Source organism: Leopardus geoffroyi, chromosome D1 (assembly GCF_018350155.1).
Source record: "Leopardus geoffroyi isolate Oge1 chromosome D1, O.geoffroyi_Oge1_pat1.0, whole genome shotgun sequence".
Taxonomy (NCBI): domain Eukaryota; kingdom Metazoa; phylum Chordata; class Mammalia; order Carnivora; family Felidae; genus Leopardus; species Leopardus geoffroyi.
The window spans coordinates 16,458,048-16,470,493 of record NC_059329.1 but is presented as its reverse complement, the minus strand read 5'-3'; the positions used below and the strand labels follow the sequence as shown (position 1 = coordinate 16,470,493).

General features: G+C 55.7%; 1 protein-coding gene across 22 annotated transcripts; it reads left to right on the top strand.

Moving 5' to 3' along the window:
* The first annotated feature begins 107 nt into the window (after positions 1–107).
* On the top strand, positions 108–11,842 carry HYOU1 (hypoxia up-regulated 1). 22 transcript variants are annotated; one of them, XM_045483101.1, is made up of 26 exons: positions 108–330; positions 1,141–1,238; positions 1,454–1,547; positions 1,726–1,804; positions 1,957–2,111; positions 2,205–2,281; positions 2,578–2,759; positions 2,986–3,101; positions 4,337–4,529; positions 4,720–4,854; positions 5,010–5,092; positions 5,191–5,323; positions 5,478–5,665; positions 5,868–6,006; positions 6,716–6,776; positions 6,926–7,005; positions 7,411–7,596; positions 7,688–7,860; positions 8,028–8,115; positions 8,230–8,352; positions 8,537–8,670; positions 8,803–8,887; positions 9,528–9,768; positions 9,863–9,910; positions 10,191–10,241; positions 10,368–11,842. In XM_045483101.1, exons 2-26 carry the CDS (start codon positions 1,148–1,150, stop codon positions 10,427–10,429), a joined length of 2,997 nt encoding a protein of 998 aa, XP_045339057.1. In that variant the 5' UTR covers positions 108–330; positions 1,141–1,147; the 3' UTR covers positions 10,430–11,842. The 22 variants fall into 22 exon arrangements, with proteins under 22 accessions (XP_045339057.1, XP_045339049.1, XP_045339038.1 ...); XM_045483093.1 differs by having other exon boundaries at positions 10,188–10,241; XM_045483105.1 differs by having other exon boundaries at positions 148–337; positions 10,164–10,241; positions 10,365–11,842.
* Positions 11,843–12,446: the final 604 nt, after the last annotated feature.

The window sequence follows — 12,446 nt, the reverse complement described above, 5'->3', positions numbered from 1 at the left end:
ACTGGCGGACTGGCCCCTCGGCAGCCTCCGGGCTGAAGCCGGCGACGGAGGAGGGGGCGGGCCTAGGACGTGGCCCAATGGGAGAGCGCGCCGCGGCGATGGGGGCGGGGCCCAGCGCGCGGCGCAGGGCCGGGCGGCCGAGGCTCCAATGAGCGCGCGCCGCGTCCGGGGCCGGCTGGTGCGCGAGACGCCGCGGAGAGATTGGTGGCTAATGTAACAGTTTGCAAACCGAGGGGAGTTGTGAAGGGCGCGGGCTTGGGGGCGCCCTGCCGGCCTCGTGGGTACGTCCGCCGCCGCGTTTGTCCCAGAGCTGGGGCCGCAGGAGCGCAGGCAAGCGGTAACGGGGTTGGGGATGGCGATGGGAGCCGGCCACCCCTCCTAGGAGAGGCAACGTGCTAGCTCCGGGGGCGGGTCGGTAGCGGGAGCAAGGGCCGCACGGACGCCGGTGCGCTTGACCCCGCAGCTCGGTCCCGGGGCGCCCCCACGCTTTAGGGGAGGGCCGGGCCGCGTTTCCGGGGGTGGGAGCCGCCGCCTTCGCCAGGTGACGCTTAGGTGAACTCGGGGGACTCGGTACCTGCCCGGCGAGGAATCTTACCGTTGCAGGCACGGCGTCTGTGTAGGCAGCGGGGCGGGGGGTTGGGATGGAGAACGGGCGGCGGGCGGGACAACCCGAAAGGATACCGAGGAGGAGACAGGCCCTTCTAACATCCCAGCCTCCAACGTCACCACTTCTCAGTTCCCGTCCAGGCCCGGCCTGGCTTTCCCCGCCAGCGGGGGAGCTCCAGGTGTAGGGAGGCAGTTGAGCCCTGGGCGGGGATCCCTGGCCGCACCCCAGGTGTCTAACAGCAGGGACAGTGCTAGGGTGAGCCAGTTACAGCCTATGCCGTGGACGGAAGGCTCTGGTCTCCTTTCTCCTGTCCCGGTACCTTCCCTGTTTAGGGATGTGGTGGATGGAGCCCAGGACCCTTTGTGTGATTAGAGTGCTGGGTCCTTATCAGGAGGGCGGGCAGGGGGATGTAGGCCCCTTTGCCCCCTGGTGACGGTGGAGTATGAATCTTAAAGCTTCTCTGTACTGGGATGAGTTTCTGTCTTCTTCACTCAGGGCATCCGGTTACAAGTGTTGTTTTTCTCCTCCCTCAGAGGCACAATGGCAGCCACCGTCAGGAGGCAGAGGCCGAGGAGGCTAGCCTGTTGGGCCTTGATGGCTGTGCTCTTGGCAGATCTGTTGGCACTGAGTGGTATGTACCCCAGTAGTGGGCTCAAAAGAAGAATTGATGAATGAACTATGGTGGGAGAGGAGGCTTTTAGTTGGAAGTTGGACTCTTGAGTTGCTGAACCTACGGTTTTATCTTTGCTATCTTTCCTTCTCTTTGGAGGGTGAAGTGCTTTGGTTAGAGGGGACTCAGGAGTGTTGGGGAACAGGGGGTAATCAACAAATCTCTTTCTTTTTCAGACACGCTGGCAGTGATGTCTGTGGACCTGGGCAGCGAGTCCATGAAGGTGGCCATCGTCAAACCCGGAGTGCCCATGGAAATTGTCTTGAACAAGTGAGGGCGGCCCCAGTGTCAGGGGTGGGGGAAGAGGGAAGTCTGTGCTCCAAGCCCGTGTGTGTTCTTGCTAGGGCCCACAACAGGCTGGTGTCTAAGTGATTGTCTTTGGGGTGTTGAGGCTCCTGAATCCACATCCTGCTGTAGGCACCTGGGCCCTGTGTCTCTTTTTTTTCAGGGAATCCCGGAGGAAAACCCCAGTGACTGTGACCCTGAAAGAAAATGAAAGATTCTTTGGAGACAGTGCAGCAAGCATGGTGAGCTAACAGCCCACCCCCTTCCCATAAGCGATGGGCAGAAAAGAGATGTCAGACCCCAGAGCCTGTTCTCTTACCAGCCTCTGATGTGAGAGGTAGGTGATGGTGGACTTGGGAACCTCACGCCATATTCCTTATTTATCTGTTCTCAGGCCATCAAGAATCCAAAGGCGACACTGCGTTACTTCCAGCACCTCTTGGGGAAGCAGGAGGGAAACCCCCATGTGGCCCTTTACAGAGCCCGTTTTCCAGAGCATGAGCTAGGCTTCGACCCACAGAGGCAGACTGTGCACTTCCAGATCAGTCCGTGAGTGTTGTGCTGGGGACAGTGGGCTCAGTGGGCCTGATGGGCTCCCCTGCTCATGGTTGTCCTTGCCTTTAACTCATCCCCTCCCCACAGGCAGCTACAGTTCTCACCCGAGGAGGTACTCGGCATGGTTCTCAATTACTCACGTTCCCTGGCTGAAGATTTTGCAGGTGAGTGGCTGAGGTGGGGCCAGCGGTGGCCAGGTTCCCTAGGGTCTCAGTGGGACAGTTTTGCCTCCCAGGGAACAGCCAGCCATATTTGAAGACATCTTTGGTTGTCACAACTGGGGAGCTGCTACTGGCATCTAATGAGCAGAAGCCAGGGATGCTGCCCGAGATCCTACAATGCACAGAATAGCCCCACACAGCAAAGAGTTACTTGGCCCAGAAGGTCACTAGTAGCAAAACTCGGAAAGGGTCGTCTGAGTATGGAGCTGGTGGGAACCCTGGTCTGTTGCCCTCTGTAGAGCAGCCCATCAAGGATGCAGTGATCACCGTGCCAGCCTTCTTCAATCAGGCCGAGCGCCGAGCTGTGCTGCAGGCGGCTCGCATGGCTGGCCTCAAAGTGCTACAGCTCATCAATGACAACACCGCCACCGCCCTCAGCTACGGCGTCTTCCGCCGGAAAGATATCAACACCACTGCCCAGGTGAGCTGGGGAGGAACTTCTCACCGGACTTGGAGGCTGGCTGGCTGTGACGACGGAGACCACTTGACTCTGTTTTGCATCTCGTTTGCACGACTAGCCCTTGACAAAATGCAACACCAGGCCCCTCTCGGCCAGCGTTGGGGCTTTTCGGCTTTCAGTGGAGAGTCGATACAGCACCTTGGAGTTAGAGAAGGTTTCCGTGACAGTTGTCTTGGTGTCTCCACAGAACGTCATGTTCTATGACATGGGCTCTGGCAGCACCGTGTGCACCATTGTCACCTACCAGATGGTGAAGACTAAGGAGGCGGGGATGCAGCCACAGCTGCAGATCCGGGGAGTGGGGTAAGTGGGTACTTGCTGAGACACCCTCGGGTCGGGGGTTTCTTCTTGGAGGGGCAGCTGCCTCCTTTTCCTGCTCCCTGCATGAATGTTCTCCGGAAGCATCGGTCACTGTAGGGTACCTCTTGGAAGAACCGGACAAAGATGGAGAGAGAAGGGGACAGTTTGGGAAGATTGAAAGGCAGGGAACTTACCGAGAGCTATTACTTAGGAAATCCGTGGGGCTACCAACCATGCGCAGTGTCAGATGTGGTCATTTGTTTGTTCTTGTCACTTTCAGCATACTTACTGGTGACGTGGTCTGATTTTCTGAGCCGTTCTTTTCTGTGCGGCTCTTCCTCCACCACTCTAGTCCCAGCTTCCATCATCTCTCACCTACAGGGTTACGATAGAAGGTCTCCCTGTCTTCACTGTGGCCCCCCTCTAGTTCTCTCTCCACGTTGTAGCCAGAAGGTTGTTTTCAAAATGCCAACCTGAGTATAGTCTATTTCTTTAAAAGCCTTCAGTGGCAGGGTGCCTGGATGGCTTAGTCGGTTGAACGTCGGACTCTTGATTTTGGCTCTGGAGCCTGCTTAAGATTCTCTCTCTGCCCCTCTCCCCTGCTCTCGCACGTGCCCGCATTCTCGCCAGCTTTCTCTTTCAAAGGAAAAAAAAAAAAACCTCAGTGGTTCCAGACCTTTATTGTGGCCTGTGAGAGCTCTGACTCCTCCCTTTTGTCTCTACCCAGAGCCTTTGCTTTTTGAGTTCTACCATGCCTGTCCTTTGGAACTTATTCATTGGGCTGTTTCTCACCTCAGGGTCTTTATGCACACTGTTCCTTTCATCTAGGATTGTTTTCTCTTCAATCCATTAACTCCACTCAATCCTGCAGGTTTCAGCTCAGGCATCACATCTCCACAGAACTTTCTATGGCATCTGTAAATAGAGGGGGCATTTCCCTTCTACGTCTTCTAACGCTGTTGTCTGTCTCCCTTATGACTCGGGGTGGTTGGCATTTTTTTTCGTGTAATTGTTCGATGCTAGACTGTAAGCTCCTTGACAGCAGGTTCCCTGTCTGTTTGCTGTTAATTGCATCTCCAGAGACAAACAGATAGTCAATGCCCAGTAAGTACTGTGGATTGGATACGCACGTGAATTGCCACTGAGGTGTCAGCCACGTGGGAGGAAGGTGAGGTTCCTAGGTCGATGAAGGGACACTGTGTGTTCCTCACGCTTTTCTGTCTCTTTTTCCTGGATAGATTTGACCGCACCCTGGGGGGCTTGGAGATGGAACTCCGGCTGCGTGAGCACCTGGCAAGGCTTTTCAACAAGCAGCGGAAGGGCCAGGGAGCTAAGGATGTGCGGGAGAACCCCCGTGCCATGGCCAAGCTGCTACGGGAGGCGAATCGACTCAAAACCGTCCTGAGTGCCAACGCTGATCACATGGCACAGGTGCCCACTCATGGCTGGTCGAGGGCAAATATTCTCCATCCTGAGCTAGGCCCCTGGTGTGCGGTGTGGCCCATCCCTCTTCCCAGGCCTCCTACCTTTCTCCCAAAGTCCAATTCCCTCGATTTCTGACCTGCTCCCCCAAAGAGGAGGACCTGGGTGGGTGCTCTGACTTGCCCCATCCTCCTCCTAGATCGAGGGCCTGATGGATGATGTGGACTTCAAGGCGAAAGTGACCCGTGCGGAGTTTGAAGAGTTGTGTGCAGATTTATTTGAGCGGGTGCCCGGGCCTGTGCAGCAGGCCCTCCAGAGTGCCGAAATGAATTTGGTGAGGGGGTAGTGAGATGTGGGCGTGGGGTGGGGGGCATGTGGGATAGAAAGTGGTTAGGTGGCAGGGGGGGAGGGGGCGGGAATGTCACCAGATGTGTCAGTGCCGAGGAGGGCTGATGATGTGCTGTTCCATTTCCCATTCTCTGTCTGTAGGATGAGGTTGAGCAGGTGATCCTGGTTGGTGGGGCCACTCGGGTCCCCAAAGTTCAGGAGGTGCTGTTGAAGGCTGTGGGCAAGTGAGTGTGGGTGCTGAGGCATTAGGGCCAGGGCTGCGGAGAGGGCGACCAGGCTGGGTGCTCCAGAGTAGACGTGCTGAAGCGCAGGACTTTTGCAGGGAGGAACTGGGGAAGAACATCAACGCAGACGAAGCAGCTGCTATGGGGGCTGTGTACCAGGCAGCCGCACTCAGTAAAGCCTTCAAGGTGAAGCCATTTGTAGTGCGAGATGCGGTGATCTACCCCATCCTGGTGAGTAGGCCTGTCTGATCACCTCACCGAGGGTGGTTTCTCTCGTCTGCCGTAGCCTGTACCCTTGTTTTCTGCCAGTTGACGGTCTCCACGTACCCTTACCCCAGAATCTGCTCTGGCTCTCCAGTGTGCTTCCTCTCTGCCTGCCGTGTAGGTGGAGTTCACAAGGGAGGTGGAGGAGGAGCCTGGGGTTCGCAGCCTGAAGCACAATAAGCGTGTTCTCTTCTCCCGAATGGGGCCCTACCCTCAACGCAAAGTCATCACCTTTAACCGCTACAACCATGACTTTAACTTCCACATCAACTATGGTGACCTGGGCTTCCTGGGGCCTGAGGATCTTCGGTGAGAGGGTGGGGCGAGGTGGGGGCTCAAGAAGGGAGGATCTGGGGCCACGGGGCTGACAGGGGGAAGCGGGCTGCGCAGTCAGGATTGGGGTGAGCATTTTCTCTGGAGGGCCCAACATTTCGTGCTGGGAGGCCTTGTAGTCAAAGGCTGGAGGCTGGCTGGCTGAGTTCCCTGGACTTGCTTTCTCCTCCCCAACCAGGGTATTTGGCTCCCAGAATTTGACCACAGTGAAGCTGAAAGGTGTGGGTGAGAGCTTCAAGAAGTATCCCGACTACGAGTCTAAGGGCATCAAGGCTCACTTCAACCTGGATGAGAGTGGCGTGCTCAGCCTCATCAGGGTGAGAGCAGAATGAGACTGTGGGTACAGGGCAAGGGTCCAGGCCCCACCAGCCTTATGCAGAGCAGTTCCACCTGGTATTAGAACATGATAAGCGAGAAAGGTTTATGGAGGTGGATAAGTCCTGGCTCTAAACACAGCTAACCAGGGACCTGGTGGGTCAGGGCCTATAAAAAGTTACAGATGTTGTAAATTTCAGGATCTGTAGAATGGCCAAGTAATCCGTTCTCAAAGAATGGTTCGGGGCTGGGCGGTTAGGGGTGGGGGGGGGGGCGCCAGGGTTGTTCAGTCAGTTGAGTCCAACTCTTGGTTTCAGCTCATGTCTTGATCTCGCAGTTGTGGGTTCAGGCCCTGTGCTGGGCTCCACGCTGGACATGAAGCCTACTTAAAAAAAAAAAAAAGTAGTTCTGGGGGTTAACATCTTTTAGAAGGTACCGTGGGAAATCACGGCCCATTCTGTTGTCAAGCGGAGAAGTGCAAGGCCGTGAGGGAAAGAAGGAGCTATGACCCAGTCCTCAGGAGGGCTCATAATCCAGGGGGTTAGTGATGACTTGATTCAAGATCCCTTAGAAGAAGGCGGGTGAGGGAATAGGCCAGCACCGCCACGGGTCACGTGGATGTGTGTGAGTAGACACCCACTGTGGCAGGACGTTTGTGGGGACGAGGTGGGTTAGCGTGTGCGTCTCGTCACCTCGAATCCCTGTTTCTAGGTGGAGTCTGTGTTTGAGACATTGGTGGAGGACAGCCCAGAGGAGGAATCTACCTTGACCAGTAAGATGAGTGTGTGTGTGTGCGTGCGCGTGTATGTGTGAGAGAGGATGTACTTGTGTGCCTTTGGGGGAGGCGGGCAGGCCTTGCCCTTGGGCAAGGAGGTGGTGTCACTGCTGTGGCCCCTTTGAGTCTTTGGGTTTTTCTCCTAGAACTTGGCAACACCATCTCCAGCCTGTTTGGAGGTGGTACCACACCAGACACTAAAGAGAATGGTACAGACACTGTCCAGGTAAGGCCAGCACGGAGCCAGGGGAGCTTGGAGGATGGTGAATGGGGCCGGGTAGTAGCAACAGAGGCAGGGAGGGATTGGGGCAGGCATTCCAGCTGCCTAGGACTGACTAGACCCCCGCCCTCCCCGCTTTCCCCGGGCCTTTGCCGAGTGAACCATACCCTCCTCTGGACCCTGAGCTGTCCCTGTGCTCGGGCTCCAGGGCACATTCCCTCCATCTCGAAGCACTGCTCCTCCAACCAGACTGCCTGCCGTAGTCTGGACAGCCTGTTACCGTATGGTCATCTGCCTGTCCCCAGGCTGTGCTGGGAGCAGCAGGCCCCTTCGCAGCAGAGCCTGGGGGATTTGGCGTTGCCGGCTGAGCGATTCATCCATAGGCTCTGCTGGGGACCTCTTGTTTCCCAGGAGGAAGAGGAGAGCCCTGCTGAGGGGAGCAAGGATGAGCCTGGAGAGCAAGCAGAGCTCAAGGAGGAGGCGGAGGCCCCAGTGGAGGACACCTCTCCGCCCCCACCCACTGAGCCGAAGGAGGCTGCAGTTCCTGAGGAAGAAAAGGCCACAGAAAAAGAAAACGAGGAAAAGCCTGAGGCCCAGGTGAGCCGGAGGCGAAGGGAATAGATGCCTGCCTGTGGGGAATAGAAGGACCTGAGCTTCCCCTGACCTCCTCGTTTCTTTCCCCCACCAGAAGCCAAGTGAGAAAAAGGAGGCAGGGTCTGAGGCTGCCCCTCCAGCCCCAGAGGAAGAAAAGAAGCAGAAGCCTGCCCGGAAGCAAAGAATGGTAGAGGAGATTGGGGTGGAGCTGGTGGTTCTGGACCTGCCTGACTTGCCCGAGGATGAGCTGGCCCACTCAGTGCAAAAGTGAGTAGAGGTTTGTGCACAGCGCGCGTGTGTGTGTGTGTGTGTCTGTGTGAGCATGCACGCACAGGGTGGTAAGGGCAGTGGCACCCATGGGAGGGAGAGCCGTCTGCCCCAGGGTCTGAGGTCAACATGCTCTCTCCCTCATGCTTGCTTTTCTTATCCCACAGACTTCAAGACTTGACATCCCGAGACCTAGAGAAGCAGGAACGGGAGAAGGCTGCCAACAGCTTGGAAGCTTTTATTTTTGAGACCCAGGTTGGTGGGCTGGGAGACACAGCTGCCCCGGGACCTGTGTCTGAGGAGGGTCTGCCTCTGTGAGCCCTGCTCTTGGGGTTCGGTGCATGCTTGGGCCCATGTGCACCTCTCTAGGACAAACTGTACCAACCCGAGTACCAGGAAGTGTCCACAGAGGAGCAGCGCGAGGAGATCTCTGGGAAACTCGGCGCTGCCTCTGCCTGGCTGGAGGACGAGGGCTTCGGGGCCACCACAGTGGTAAGCGGCTTCCCAGGATGTGGTGGGTGGGATGGGAGCCCTCGCTTTGCTCTTTACAGGCAGAAGGTCAGAGAAGGTGAGGAGAGCTGGGGTGTGAGGCCAGGAGAAGGACGCGGGGTCGGCTCCAGGGCCAGGCTCTCATCCCTTCAACCCCCTCTGCCCACTCCCACCCTGCATCCGTCAGATGCTGAAGGAGAAGCTGACTGAGCTGAGGAAGCTATGCCACGGGTTGTTTTTTCGGGTAGAAGAGCGCAAGAAGTGGCCTGAACGGCTGGCTGCCCTTGATAATCTCCTCAACCATTCCAGCATGTTCCTCAAGTGAGCAGCCCTTTCGATGTTCTTCCTTATTCGGTCCTGCCAAGCCTGGAGGTCCATCAGCTTCCCATGCCCCATGCCCACACCCCAGATCCCTCTCTCCCCTGGGCTCACCGTCTCCTTCCTGGCTTACAGGGGCGCCCGGCTCATCCCAGAGATGGAGCAGATCTTCACTGAGGTGGAGATGACAACGCTGGAGAAAGTCATCAACGAGACCTGGGTAATCCCTGCATCAACACTTACTGGGATGCTCACCTGGCAAGGTGTGCTATGCTGGGCAGAGAGGAGATGCCGAGAAACCGGGGCTCAGCAGCTGCTGCCTCCTGGCCCGGCAGCCAGTCGGGAAGGCAGAAGGCATTTACATTTGAGGCCATGTCTGATTAGCCCCAAGCAAGGGTCACGGCCATGAGTTTTGTCAGGCTGCAGGAGCAGCAGAGCCCATCCCCATGAGGTTAGAGCAGCTGCTCCAAGCAGCTGGGGCTTGAGCTGCGCTCAGAAGGTGAGCCAGGGAAAACTTGTCACGGGAGGCCGAAACTCTTCCTTTTGGGTGTGTGGAGAGTGATATTGAGCCAGAGCTCAGAAGTGGAGAGACCAGGGAATAATCAAGAGCTTCAGCTGTAGTTGGTCCCTAGTATTGTAAGCCACAGACATGGCTATGAGTTTGGGACTCCTTTGTGGGGAGCCTCAGATGCCATTCTGAAGAGTCTGCTTACCATCGTGGGGCTGACAGCCAGGAGTAGTGGAGTGGTTTGCCATCTGAGGGAAGAGCCTGGGGCCGGTCTGGGGTGTATTTCATCCGGGCCAGAGATAACCTACCCTCTCCAGGGCTAGCTCTGAGCCTGTCCTGGGCTCACCCACAGGCCTGGAAGAATGCGACCACGGCCGAGCAGGCCAAGCTTCCCGCCACAGAGAAACCCGTGTTGCTCTCAAAAGACATCGAGGCCAAGATGATGGCCCTGGACCGTGAGGTGCAGTATCTGCTCAACAAGGCCAAGTTTACCAAGCCCCGGCCCCGACCCAAGGACAAGAATGCAACCCGGGCAGAGCCTCCCCTCAATGCCAGTGCCAGTGACCAAGCAGAGAAGGTCATCCCCCCACCAGGTGAGGGCAGGGTGCCTGGCTCCAGGTGCCACTGGGCAGGAAGAAGGCCTCCTTTCCCTCCTGGGACTACATTTTACCCCTGGTTTTCCTCCAGGCCAGACTGAAGATGCGAAGCCCATTTCAGAACCTGAGAAAGAGACTGGTGAGTTGAAGAAAGTGATTGGGAATATGGATATTGCTAAGCCTAGGGGTCGGCAGACTTGCAGGCACAGCCTATTTCTAGAAGGTCCACAAGCTGTGAACAGCCCTTACGTTTTTAGGTTCTTACATATTCACACAAGCATGTCTGTGCAAAGAAGCCGGCTGTAGCCCACAACCCCTAAAACATTCACCATCTGTCTTTTTGTAGAAAAAGTTTGCCAACCCTTTCATTAGTCCCTTCCTCCCTTCTGCAGAGGCTAACCTCTTCCTCCCAAAAGCAGGATCTGAACAGGCAGACACCGAACCTCTGGAGTTAGAAGGTCCTGGAGCAGGTGAGCATGGGGCTGGGGGCACCCGGGAAGCCTAGTAGGGCCCAGCAGGGAGGATCTGCCCAGAACGGGGCCAGTTACCTTCGTCTCACCTGCTGGCATTCCTTCGCTCTTCCCCACTCCCAGCAGAACCGGAACAGAAGGAGCAGCCGACAGGACAGAAGCGGACTTTGAAGAATGATGAATTATAACCAACCCCCCAGCTCCCCCTCTCACCCCTCCCCCTTCTCCTACCTCCTCTATTTATTAAACATCGAGGGTCGGGGGAGGGGTTGCTCCTGCCTTCAGAGGCTTCGGTTCCTTTTCTCTCACCTTGATTGGAGGTGTGGAGAAGGGGGAGGAAGGGACAGCTCACCAGTTCCTTCGGCAGTGGTTCTGTGGTAAAAACTGAAATTGTTTTATTTCCCAGTCCCACCCCTGGTTCCTTACCCATCCAGGCCCTCGTTTGGGGAAAATCACTATTATGTCTTAATTCTTTGCCTGTGGGTAGGTGAGAGATTGGCTGTTGATGGGGTCGATGGACCTGGCAGGTGGGAGAGGGATGCCCTGGGCTATTAGAGAGTCTCCAGTCTTCTCTGTCCTCCTCCCTGCTTCCCTCTTCCACTACCAAGTCCGCCCCTACAGGGGCCAGTGTCTACAGAGCCTTGGTTACCAGGTCTGGTTTCTGAGTGCCTATCTATGCTCTTTCCTCCTCCAAGGTCTTGTCTTTCCCTAAAAGGCCCCATCCCCGGTGACGACTCTTCCCCTGGTTTCCTTGGCTTCCGGTTGTGAGTAAGGCAGCTGTCTGCCTCTTGCCCCAGCCTTTCCATCTGGACTGGCTGCAGTAAAGCTAGATCCATCCCCACCCGCGGTGGCCAGAGTAGGCAGCAAGAACGTGAAGAAGGGAAGCCAGCCGCCTCTGTGGGAGAGACGTCTGAAAACCCGGGAGCTCCCACTTATGGCCTCTCAGACACAGGAAAGCGTGTGGAGTGACCAGCGTGGGATGCCAGCATCCTGCGAGCACTGTCAGAGTCTGCATCTTCCCTTTTCCTGTCCCTCCGTGTCCCTGTGACTCCTGGCCCTCTCTGCTCTCCTGTCTTCTGCCCTCCTAGATATGGCCTTTCCCTGGTCCCTTGGCCCCCTGGGCTGACCAAAATGTGCTTTCTACTGTGAGCCCCTATCCCAAGACCCTGGGAGAAGGAGAGACCATGGCGTGAATGTAAAAATGCCACCTCACCCTCTTTGAGGCAGGCCGTGTGGGTGAAGGAAGAGGGTGTGGGCTGGCCTGCCTTTCTTGCATTGCTCTGCTACGATGGAGGCTCTTTACCCATCATGCCGATGTTGGGGAGCCTGTCCTCCAGTATTCGTCTGGAGCAGGAGCCACAGCGCCACCCAGCTCCCAGGGCAAGGGGGAACCTGGTTGTGTCTGTCCTTTGTCTTTTTTCCTTTTTTTTTTTTTTTTTTTTTTGCCACATTGGCAGATATGAGACTTAAGGGTCCCACCCCATCCTGTATGTTTGAGTTCTTTCACTAGCGGTTGAGGCTGGTTGGACAGGTTTGAGTCAAATTGTACTTTGGTCCATTGTTAATTGAGAAACTGTTTCAATAAAATATTCTTTTCTACAGTTTTTGTGCTATGGTTTTTAAAATGTTTGTTCCCTGGGGCAGCGTGGTGGCTCAGTTGGTTAAGCATCCGACTCGATTTTGGCTCAAGTCATGATCCCAGGGTCAGGAGTTCGAGCCCCAGGTTGGGCTCCTTGCTGAGCATGGAGCCTGGTGCACTTGCTTGCTCTCTCTAAAAACAAATGTCTCCTGTGTATGAACAATACATGTTTATTATAGAAAATTTGGACGCCAGAAGTTTGAATCTTAAAATTACGTATCCTACTACTGCCAAAATACATTTTGGACTTAGTTGAGATTCGTATATGTAAGTTTTTTCATGAGAACACAATTGTGGTTTTAGTTTTCCCTTGACATTTGGACCCCTATGTCCCAGGCATTTTTAGGTGACTACCATTTTTTAAGATAACAACCTCATTTTGCAAGTAAGAAATTGACAGTTCACAGGAGACGGCCCAGCTGGCTCAGTCAGTGGAGCATGCGACTCTTAATCTCAGGGTTGTGAGTTCAAGCCCCACATTGGGTGTGGAGCCTACTTAAAAAAGAAAATGAAATTGACAGTTCAGAGGTCTCCGTAATGGATCCAGGGACTCAGAGGTGTTAAGT